Source organism: Xenopus laevis, chromosome 7S (genome assembly GCF_017654675.1).
Source record: "Xenopus laevis strain J_2021 chromosome 7S, Xenopus_laevis_v10.1, whole genome shotgun sequence".
NCBI classification, from domain to species: Eukaryota; Metazoa; Chordata; class Amphibia; order Anura; family Pipidae; genus Xenopus; species Xenopus laevis.
Genome location: NC_054384.1, coordinates 95,197,237 through 95,208,603, shown reverse-complemented (window position 1 = coordinate 95,208,603; position 11,367 = coordinate 95,197,237). Strand labels below are relative to the sequence as shown.

Genomic DNA, 11,367 nt, shown 5'->3' with positions numbered 1-11,367 from the left:
TTGCCCCCTTGAAGGTACAAACTTTGTTCAGGGTTCCCTTAGTTACTGAAATGGGTGCAGATATTGGAAAATATTGGTGTAGCAGTCATTTAGTCATTGTTCCAAGAATATCTAAGATACCCTAACTGACCATCAAGCTTAGTTTCAGGTGTATCTAAGTGAGTACATGTTAGTGCTCTAATCCAACCCAGGTAGGACATCCCCACAGTTTGAGAACAATTTTTTTTAACAATGGGGTCATAAAAATCCTTGTAGTACCAACTTGTTCTTGTCTACTTCCAGTTGGATTGCATTGCCCCAAAATATTTTGCCAGCGTTGCCACGCGCAGGGACATCGCCAATTCACTAACAGACGCAGGCGCCAATTCGCTAGCGAACAGGACCATCGCTAGTGTTAATTTGCACTCTATCGCCAGGCGACTTTTCGCTCTCGCGAATGATCGTTACTCTGCAAATTCAATAAAGTGTGGATTTTACTGGACATTACCTCTTTCGCCAGGTTTGACTTCGCCACCTCAGACCTTACGAAGTTCTTAAAAGAAGCTAGATCTTCCTCAATCTTCTGTCACTTACATCTGTGCCGAAAATGCATTAAAGTTCCAAAAATGCTGCCAACTTTTCCTTTTTGAATTAGAATTGTCTGCAAAAGTCCTGATTTTTTTTGGCTGACTTGAACTTTTTTTGGGTAACTGGTTTTCTCCAGATATTTGATAACATTTGGAACATTCATTTTTATGGTAGGCTCATGTGTAGGGCATACATATATAAGAAAAAGTGGTAACTTCAAGCATTTGCACCAGCATTTATTATAAAGACATCCATACAACTTTAAATTACCCGCCATATGCAAATTGACGAATAAGCGCAAGATCACAAGCGATTTTCTCTAGGTACAAATGCGAAAAGTCGCCAGCGTTCAACGCCCGGGACTAAACTTTGCATTCTAGTGAATAAGTGTATTCGTAGTGCTTTTGTGCCTGGCGAATTGGTGTGAGGGGTGCGAAGCTGACGCTGGCAAAAATTTGCCTGTTAGTGAATCTGCCCCATAGAGTCTCAAATACAATGTTATAGACACAATGGTTCGTTGACAACTAGCTTGGCAAAATTGCTTTTAGAATTCTGGAAACTTGCCTATCACAGTGCAGATGCAGTGCAATTTACTCTCAAGCATAAATAAGGGGACGGGTAGTTGATAAGATACATTGTAGGTAAAAAGAATTTCACTTTGCTCCTAGCCTCCCTTTTAAAATAAGTATACCATACAATCTGTAGAAAATACTGATAAGGGTGGATTAAAAGTCTGGATTCTTTTAGTGTGAGGAACAAACTGAAAATTGCAGTGGGGAAACATACATTACTAAAAAAATTAAATGTATTATAGTCATCAACTGCAAATTGAAGGGAAAAAAAATTTTGCATAGAGGGAAAAATGTTTAAAAAAATATTGATCAGGTATTTAAAAGATAAATTGGTACTGAAGGTAATGAAGATGCGGGGGGAAGTCTTCACTTATTTGTATTATGCATTTTACTTATATCCCATTTTAAGGTCACAGTAGGCATTATCTTGCTGACGCTGCAGCCCCTGCAAAAGAGAAATACATATTATATGAACAGTTTATTCCTCCTTTAATTTTCAGTGCCTGTAGCATTTATTCTTAGCTGGAGCCATTCCTTAAATATTAAACTCAGAGTGCATGGACAGTAGACCTCTAAGGAGGGTTGAAAACAGCATCTGAAAGAAAGTTGATCCGCATATGCAATAACTCCATAAAGCATAAGCACCAAACTCCATAAAGCATATTAGCTGTGGTTTGTTTTGGATTGCAGGTGTATTGTAGTATGAGGAGTCCTGTAGAATTCTGCTAAAATCTATAGCAAATGCAAAAAACATAGGATCTCTGGTGCCACTAAATCAGAGGGTTCATAGGGTCTATAAGCACCCACAATTGCTTCTTGATTATTGTTGGCAATCGCTTTTTGAGTATTGTCTCTTGGATAAAATATATGACTTTTCCTCTGCTGACAGTCTCATCACACCAAGGGGGCAGATTTATCAAGGGTCGAATTTCGAAGTAATGGGAGTTTTTTTGAACTCCCATAACTTTGAAATTCGAATAAAAAAAGACCAACCAAAATTTATCAAAGAAATCTAAGGTTTTTTTTGTGGGTGAATAGGCTGTTTTCGTTCAAATCAAACAAATCAAACGAATCAAAGTAACATCATATTCGATCAAATTCGATTCGAAGTTCTTTAAAAAAAACTTTGAATTTTCAAAGTCCACCAATTAACTCCAAATAAGTTCCAGGAGGTCCCCAATAGGCATAAACAGCAATTCGTCAGGTTTTAGATGGCGAATGGTTGACGTTGAATTTTTAAAAAGACAGTACAGTAGATTTTCAAATTTTTTTCAAATTCAAATTGAATTTGGACTATTCCCTATTTAAAGTATACAAAAAATAGCTCGAAATTTAAATTTTTTACTTTGAATTTTTACTTCGACCCTTGATAAATCTGCCCCAAATTTTCTAAAGACTCCTTATTCAAGAGCAGAGCCGGCCAGTCCCAACAGGAGCCCTAGGCAAACCGGCTGCACAAAATCGATGTGCGTGCATGCGCAGAAGCGCAAATACACGAAGAGAGATGCGACTGGACATGGGGTAGGTGACAGAGCAGGTATATGCCTGGCACCCCCCAGCTTTACGCTCTAGGGACGTGCCTACTCTGCTTGGCCCGGCCTTTTTCAAGAGTACATGGTTAGATTATGTTAACTCTGAGATCTTAGAGGAAAAGATCTTACCGTGTATGCAGATTCCACCGTGATGTTTTGTCCCTGAGGGAAAGAAGGAATACATAGATCTAGGTCTAGTGGATATCATTCTTCAAATATAGCAAGGATTTATTACCAGGAGCATAACTACAGAGGATTCAGACCTTGGGGTTGCATGGGAGACCAGGAGTGTAGAGGGCCCAGTAAGGCCCTAATTAGTGACCAATATATATAGTGGATAATGCACCCCCTACCTTAATTTATATAGATATTAGAAGTCACCGAGGAGTTGCGTGACCATATAAAAGCACAAAGTAACTAATACATTTCAGTAGGGGGTGCATTATTCATTAAAATCTACAGTCTTTCTATGTGTTGTGTCTTCAAGGAGCTCTCTGCTCTATTTTAATATGCACAATGCCACACTTCAGTTTATTCCCCTTTTGTTCCCCTGTGCTTTTCAATTTTATTCTCTCACTGTACTCCCTCTGTACCGGTGTTATAGCTGCATTTTTGTCCTTCTTTTGATATGACTGACTTCTGTGGTATCCTGACCATGCATGTTATATTGCTGCAGGTTGCTGCAGTGGTAGAAAGGGAAAGGAGACACAAAGGGTGGGAGGTGCAGGGGGAGCAACGCCAGAGAAGAATGAGAGTAGGAGGGTGAGAGGGACATATGGTTGAAGGGGCAGAGGGAGTGATACAGACAGGGGATTTATGGTGGATGGAGAGTGGGAGTCACAGAGGGCACAAGACCTTAGAGGAACCTGGGTGGGTGGAACAGATTGAGCGAGGCACATTGTGAGCAAGACTGGATTGATAGATGGAAGTTGATAGTGGCAGACAGAACAAGACCTATTCTATTCCATCCATTCTATTGCTGGCCAGGTGGCAACCCTAAGTATGTCTCAAATCGTTTACTCTCTTTTTATACCTGTCTCTCTATATATCATCTTAATAAAAAATGTTTTGGCATTTTGCTTTAGTTCTCTAGACTGTAAACTATATTCAAACATATGGTGAAGTTCTTTCAAACCACAAAATAGATGTCTAGTGAGTGGCAGATAAAGATGTAGGTTAGAAAAGGGAAAATTGTATCATACATATAGTGATTTTCCTTTCCTGGACACTCCATGTCATAAACACGGGATAGCCCCACCCCAGTGCTCCTATCAGAAGGACCATCTCCAAAGCTTTAAAAGCTCTACCCCACCCCCAATCTGGTGTCTCTAGAAACTACTGAAAAAAGATGGGAAACTATGACATGGAGTTATTTATTAAAGTCCGATTTTTTTTTCTGGTCGGTGAAAAACACAATTTTTTTCTAAATAAAAATACATAATTTTTTTCGAGATTTATTAAACTCAGATGGTGTTTAAAGGCAGAATTAAAAAGTACTCCATCTCAGACCTGTCGAATTCATATAGAAGTCAATGGCAGATGTCCCATTAACATTTTAAAGATATCCTGATCTGCACTGGGCTTCATACAATAATTCGAATATTTTGTGATTTTCAGGTGATAATCTGAAAAAGTCGCAGGATTCGGGCATCAAATCTGATGAATTCATACAATTTGGATTTTATTGAGTCTTATCAAGTCTTTTCCACATAAGAAAATGTATTAATAAGTTTTTTCAGACTGGTAAGGCACAAGGATGGGGGGGGGGAGACAGAGCACTTGCCACTGGACAAGCTAAGAGCAGGCCAGGTGGGCACATGGTTCAAAGACAAACAAGTGATATCGGCCTCAGTACCACTGTGCCTATCTGATCCAGAAGATGGAACCATGAGGACTCAATACAAATGAAGTTTGGGAGGGGATATCTCAAGGACTAAAAACTCCCAGGACACTTTCCAGCAAGCCCTAATGCTTTCCCAAGGCTTGAAAGAAAAAAATTGCTTCCATTGGGAGCAAAAAAGTAAACTGGAGCAGAAGGACCAAAAGACATTGGATTGGGGTGAGCTTTTAAAGCTCTGGGTAGGATCCATCTGATGGGAACCCTGGGACAGGCTATCCCGCGTGTATGACCCGAAGTGTCCAGGGAAAAGGCTTCACACAAACACTTACCACTCCTCCATCGATAACATTGTCGTATGTTGCAGATGTATCTTGTTTGTTATTAAATTTCCCTGCTGTTTAAATAAAATATGGTTTATCTTTGCAGCCATGAAATAAAGGAAGATAAAAGCAACAACTTTGTCTGTATGTGCAAGTTTGCTTGTAAATTTATGTGTTCCCACATTTTATATTTTGGTAGTCCCACCTATATTTAATGCACAGAATATTTCACCGATTTTAAACCATATCATTTTGGACCCCTGAAAAACATAAAAATGGGGTTTCTACTGTATATACTTTCTATATATTTATATACTGTAAACATAATACTGTATACTTTCAGAGACTGCTTGTGAGAATGAAAGATAATAAAGGGGTGTTTAAAAGTCCTCATTACTGTATCACATTATGGACCAATTCAATGATAAAAAGGTTTATCATGTGACAACTCATGAGATTCAATGATGCAATTAAATTCAGAAAAACTTATCCCATGGTTTCTCATATGAAAATTCTATTGACGTCTATGGGGGAAAAGTAGAACTGAATTTGGATAAAAGTTTTGTCCAGTCTAATTGAATTTTGTTCATGAGTTTTCATGTGAAACCTTGATATCATTTTTTCGGGCCTATAACTGATATACATTGGTGCTACATACACACCAGGTACACATAGCAACCAATCAGCAATTAGTATTAATCAGATTACTACAATTTAAATGTATCACCGCAGGTGACTTAAAGAGTCAAAAAACTGTTTTGCTTTTGCAAAATAATATTGTTTTCTATTCTACAGGCATGGGACCTGTAATAATTTGGATCTCCTTACTTTAAATCTACTAAAAATATAATTAAAACATTAAATAACCCCAAAAGGATTGTTTTGCCTTCAATAAGGATTAATTATATTGTATACCTTAGTTGTTATCAAGTGCAAGGTACTGTTTAATTATTACAGATAAAAAGAAAATCATTTTTGAAAAATTTGAATTATTTGATTAAATGGGAGTCTATGGGAGACTGCCTTCCCTAAATTCAAAGCTTTCTGGATAACAGATCCCATACCTGTAATTGTAACTAGGGATGAGTGATCCTTCGATCGATCGAACGTTTAGCGCTAAATCCTTCGACTTCGATATTCGAAGTCGAAGGATTTCAATTCGAGGGTCGAATTTCGAAGTATTTTTTACTTCGAAATTCGACCCTTAGTGAATCTGCCCCTTAATGTTTATTTAGTAAAGGCAGAAAATCTGGGGAACATTTTTTTTTTTATTCTTAATCATTGATTGGCAAATTTACAAAAAAAATACTTAATTATTTTTTTCAGGAGTAAAACAATTGGTTGTTCTTATTTGCTTTTAATCCAAAGATGAATTAATTTTAAAAACATTGATATTTAATGAATGTATATTGGTAACTTGCTTGTAATTGCATTTTCTTTCAATGTGCAAGATCCCTTTACTGCCTAGAAATAATTGTTATTGATGATATATATACAGTACACACATATATATATATATATATATATATATTATAAACAAAATAATTTAATTATATAAGATATAATACGAAAATGCAATCAGAACTAAATCAATAAATCAAAATCAAATCCAACTCATATTACTTTATCCTTATACTGTAGGTGAAATAGCTTTTTTTTACATTTCCTTTGGCCATTTTTTAAATTTTTCCCATATTTACAGGGCTTTGGAGCCTTTGTTTGAACCAAGGTACAAAGAGGAACATTTTTAAGATAAAAAATGTGAAACCAGGCAAAATCAAATGAACTGGGTGGTAAAATGTGGTAAAGACTGATGAGAGAATGTACATTACTAATACCTGAGCTGAATTGTAGCAGTGCAGCTGATTGGTTGCTGTGTTTAACTGCACTGGGTCCGGTAATGTAATCCACTGTCATTAAATACCCATAAGCATCTCATACTATACAATCGTTGACCTGGTGGCAAAATTATGGGAAACCTGAACTGATCCACAACCTGACAACTGGACATAGATCTACCAGTTTGGCAACTTTGTTAAATGAGTGGCTCTTTAAGTGTATGATTAGCTTTACTCAGTAGGATAACTTACCTGTATTTGCTTGTCTCACTGGAAGGATATACCTTGTGTACAGTAGAAATGTTACACAAGCGATCAATGCAAGTCCCACAAAGGTACCACAAATGATTCCGGCCAAAATGCCTACAGTGTTATCGACTGGAGGATCCACACAGACACCTGCAGGATGTAAACTCTACATTATAACTAGGAACCTTCAACCCAACATAAGTGAAAACAAAAAAATGATAGGTAATAGAAAAACAAAGATGATGATAGATAGATAATAGCTAGATAGATAGATAGATGATAGATAGATTATAGATAGATAGATGATGATAGATAGATTATAGATAGATAGATGATGATAGATAGATAGATAGATAGATAGATAGATAGATAGATAGATAGATAGATGCTATCATCAGTTATAAATGGTGCTTAGGGGTGTCATCAGTTACAATAGGTGCTCAGTGGTGAAACTTCTGTCACATGACTCACTGAAATGCATGTATTGTAATAAATAAAGTACCCTCTGTTGTAAAATATGAGGATATTAGAAGTCACCTCAGAGTTCAATGACCTGCATAAAAGCTCTTGACCTTGGGCCTTGTACTTTTATATGGTCATGGAACTCCTTGGTGGCAATATACTTATATTTTACAAACAAGGGAAAGTTGTGCTCACCACTATTTTTTAAAACCATTAGGCGGGGGTGCAATGAGGCTGTGACCACAAAATACATATAGTCAAATACAAGAGTCCTCTGCACTCGACCCATTATCAATATATTTAAGACAGCGACATTTTGTGCATACTGCTACTAAAAAATGCCTTACCCTTTAAACAAAACAGGGATTGTTTGTCCATATATTGCAATATATTTAAGCTGGCCAACTACGTCAAAGTCATCCCATATCTGGCCAGTCCTATGCTCAATTTTATCTGATTCATTAAGAATTCTGTTGCTTCATTATACATTTTACAAAGGGACTTGGTTTTACCTGCAACTTAACTTGCTGCTTTCAAAGTAAAACTCCCAAACTTGGCTGCCCTTTTATTAGACACCAGTGGGATCACCTGACTATAGCTGGGAAGGGTGGGAGCTACAACATGGAGCTGGTCACTGCTCCTGTATAAACTATAACAAACAAGGGAAAGTTGTGCTCACCACTATTTTTTAAAACCATTAGGCGGGGGTGCAATGAGGCTGTGACCACAAAATACATATAGTCAAATACAAGAGTCCTCTGCACTCGACCCATTATCAATATATTTAAGACAGCGACATTTTGTGCATACTGCTACTAAAAAATGCCTTACCCTTTAAACAAAACAGGGATTGTTTGTCCATATATTGCAATATATTTAAGCTGGCCAACTACGTCAAAGTCATCCCATATCTGGCCAGTCCTATGCTCAATTTTATCTGATTCATTAAGAATTCTGTTGCTTCATTATACATTTTACAAAGGGACTTGGTTTTACCTGCAACTTAACTTGCTGGACTGGCCAGATATGGGATGACTTTGACGTAGTTGGCCAGCTTAAATATATTGCAATATATGGACAAACAATCCCTGTTTTGTTTAAAGGGTAAGGCATTTTTTAGTAGCAGTATGCACAAAATGTCGCTGTCTTAAATATATTGATAATGGGTCGAGTGCAGAGGACTCTTGTATTTGACTATACTTATATTTTACAACAGGGGTTGCATTATTCTCTATATTATGGATATTTTATATTGTTGTGAAACACTCTAGGACAATAGTTCTCAAATAATGGAATTATTGCTTCCTCTTTCTAAGTACCCTCCAGCAGGAACAACTTCCCAGCCATAACACAAATCCATTGTCTTCTCTTATTTTATGTTCAGTTATGGTTTTGTTCAGCAACATGTGAATGTTCACCAATTAGACATCAATTAATTCCTGCTCTGCAAACATGTTCTCTGTAGATTCACATAAATGTGCCCAAGGTTCCTTCTCTAGAGCTACAGAAATGATAACAAAATAATCATAGGAAAACAGACTGCCATGGTCAGGATTGCATCAACAAGCCAATGCAGTCCTCTCCCAATGGGATTTTTAATTCTGCCTGATCCATATTTGTCTGATTTTTGCTCAGATATTGGTCAGACAGGCATATTGGGGCAGCGTCATGCACAGGCCAATAAACTGCTGAATCGGTCACAATATATTTGTTGGGGTGTGACATAAAGAGCAGTTGATTATACAGATGGCTTCTCATTGGATTGGCGAGAACTGGAAATAGATATTAGAGGGGTCAATGCCAGCTAAGCGGTTCCATGTTTGCAAGCAAAGTGCAAAAAGTTTATTTCCAGTAGGGCTGTATTCATGTCTGACAACTGCCCTGTCCTTGCCCTGCACATTGTACAGAGTGCAATTAATTTTGCCTTTATGTACAAATAACATGCAGTAATATTTGTCTTCCATGAGGGGCACTACAGCACCACAAATCAATATTGTACCTCTGGGATTGAAACCTTAAATTATATCCCACCTTTGCTTTATTAGATTTAATTGAGGGTGATAGTTTTTTTGACAACCCAACTTTGAAATTAGAGAAAGAGGTATTACATTTATTACATTGTTTCATGTGTGACATGACATATCTCTTTACTGGATACAGAAGGAAATTCATACCTTAAATGAGGTTCTTTCTTCACTAAGCCAGTTATGCTTGCAAGAAGCTTTTAGATGTAATTTCGAGAAATAAAAGTCTTCCTATTCTTTTTATTGTGTATGGTACAGATATCTAGACTTATTTATTAAACCCAAGAAAGAATTGCTAACTAAATTGGGATTCATAAGATCTTCTGAATACGGGAATTGAATAGTCAAATATTTCCTGGAAATTTTCAAATTTCTAAGTGCTTTAATGTTTCTATTTTTTCATGTATTTATTTTTCTTTGCTCTAATTTAATTTTATATTTTGTTCAGTTTTACTTTTATGATCTTTTGTTAGATCTTTATTGCTCTTGATTTGTCCATGAAAAGCATCATTTGCTATTGTATTTTTGTGCTTTTACATTTAATTTTTGTACTGCTTCTTTATTGACTAGTTTATGAATAATAATAATAAACATGTTGCAAAATGAAACCTTAAATTACTGTTTAGTGTTCTGATACCTGGTTGGTTTTACCATAAAATATCAATATTGATTTTAAAGGAGAATTCAACCCTTTAACAAAAAAGCCCACCCCCCCACCCCACGTAGACCCGCCTCCCTCCTCCCCCCAGCCTAACTGCCCCCCAGGGAAATGACCCATACTTTTTACTTACCCCTCGGCGCAGATTCTGGCATCGGAGTTCCACAAAGCCATCTTCCGGGTCTTTGTGTCTTCTTCCGGTGCTTCGCCAATTTTTGTGAGTTTCGGTGCAGGCGCAGTTGTTGCAAACCGGCAAATTGCTCCAACTGCGCATGCACCGACATGCCGATCGCCCACTGAGCTTGCCGAAGACCCGGAAGACGGCTGCGTTGAACTCCAATGCCAGAATCGGCACCGAGGGGTAAGTATAACGTATGGGGCATTTCCCCAGGAGGGCAGTTAGGCTGGGGGGAGGAGGGAGGGGGGTATACGTTGGGTGAGGGTGCACAGGTTTTTGGTTAAAAGGTTGAATTCTCCTTTAAGGAGTGATCACTAGTTGCAGATTACTCACCATAAGAACGCAGGTAAATAGTGTCCTTTGTTAAACTGTCCGCTTTTACTTGTACAGTGTAATTTGTCTGGTCTGAAGTATAAAGTATCGAGATGCTTAATGATCCATCTGAATAAGCAATGGCTCGAGGGAAGTATTCTGGCCCTTGCGTCACCACATTAGAAGATGAATTATAAGTTAAGATTAATGAGGAATTGTCAACAGATGAACTTCTATACCAGGAGAAAGAGAGAATGGTTCCACTGACCCCTATAACTCTGAGGGTGACAGGATGATTGACCACTGGATATTCAGGAATTGGCTGAATATTGATTCCATGGATCAGATTTATCCAGACACTGAAGAGAGCTGAAAGGGAGAAAGGAATGAGAGTCATTCAGAAGACTCTGGCACAAGGTGAGACACATTACTAAATAAAGGTGGCAATTCACTAAAATATCCAATTGTTGGTGAGGCTGCCAATTGAGCAAATCTCTCCCCACCTTAGGTGGACGATATTGGCTTTAACCCAATTGTTGGCCCTAGATTGGATTACAATAGCAGGTATATAAGACCTTGTACTAGCCAATGAAGTTCCCAAACCAATAGGAAAATCAAACTTGCCTGACTGACATCTGCCCAATTATAATAATAAAAGTTACTTTCAAATTAAACATGAAAGCCAATTTCTATTTTTTATGAAAGTATACATAGCTGTTGTAAACTCATTTAAAAATCCCAGCTGTCAATCACATTTTGTCTGCCCCTCCTCTATGCCTTAGAGACGAGGCAGACAATTACTTTGACTTTCCATT

At 37.5% G+C, this 11,367-nt stretch overlaps 1 protein-coding gene across 1 annotated transcript; it reads right to left on the bottom strand.

Annotated features, from left to right (window-relative positions):
* Positions 1 to 1,527: 1,527 nt before the first annotated feature.
* LOC121396050 (carcinoembryonic antigen-related cell adhesion molecule 3-like) lies at positions 1,528 to 11,044 on the bottom strand. The gene is made up of 5 exons (XM_041570642.1): positions 10,574 to 11,044; positions 6,922 to 7,068; positions 4,841 to 4,905; positions 2,801 to 2,833; positions 1,528 to 1,584 (listed from the first exon to the last, which is right to left on the bottom strand). Exons 1-5 carry the CDS (start codon positions 10,947 to 10,949, stop codon positions 1,528 to 1,530), a joined length of 678 nt encoding a protein of 225 aa, XP_041426576.1. The 5' UTR covers positions 10,950 to 11,044.
* Between the last annotated feature and the right edge of the window lie 323 nt (positions 11,045 to 11,367).

Coding starts and splice junctions, on each gene's coding strand:
- LOC121396050 (XM_041570642.1), bottom strand. CDS start 10,949: ATGACTCTCATTCCTTTCTCCCTTTCAGCTCTCTTCAGTGTCTGGATA. Junction 4,906..6,921: donor AGTGAGACAAGCAAATACAG/GTAAGTTATCCT, acceptor TTATTTAAACAG/CAGGGAAATTTAATAACAAA. Junction 1,585..2,800: donor CGGTGGAATCTGCATACACG/GTAAGATCTTTT, acceptor TCTCTTTTGCAG/GGGCTGCAGCGTCAGCAAGA.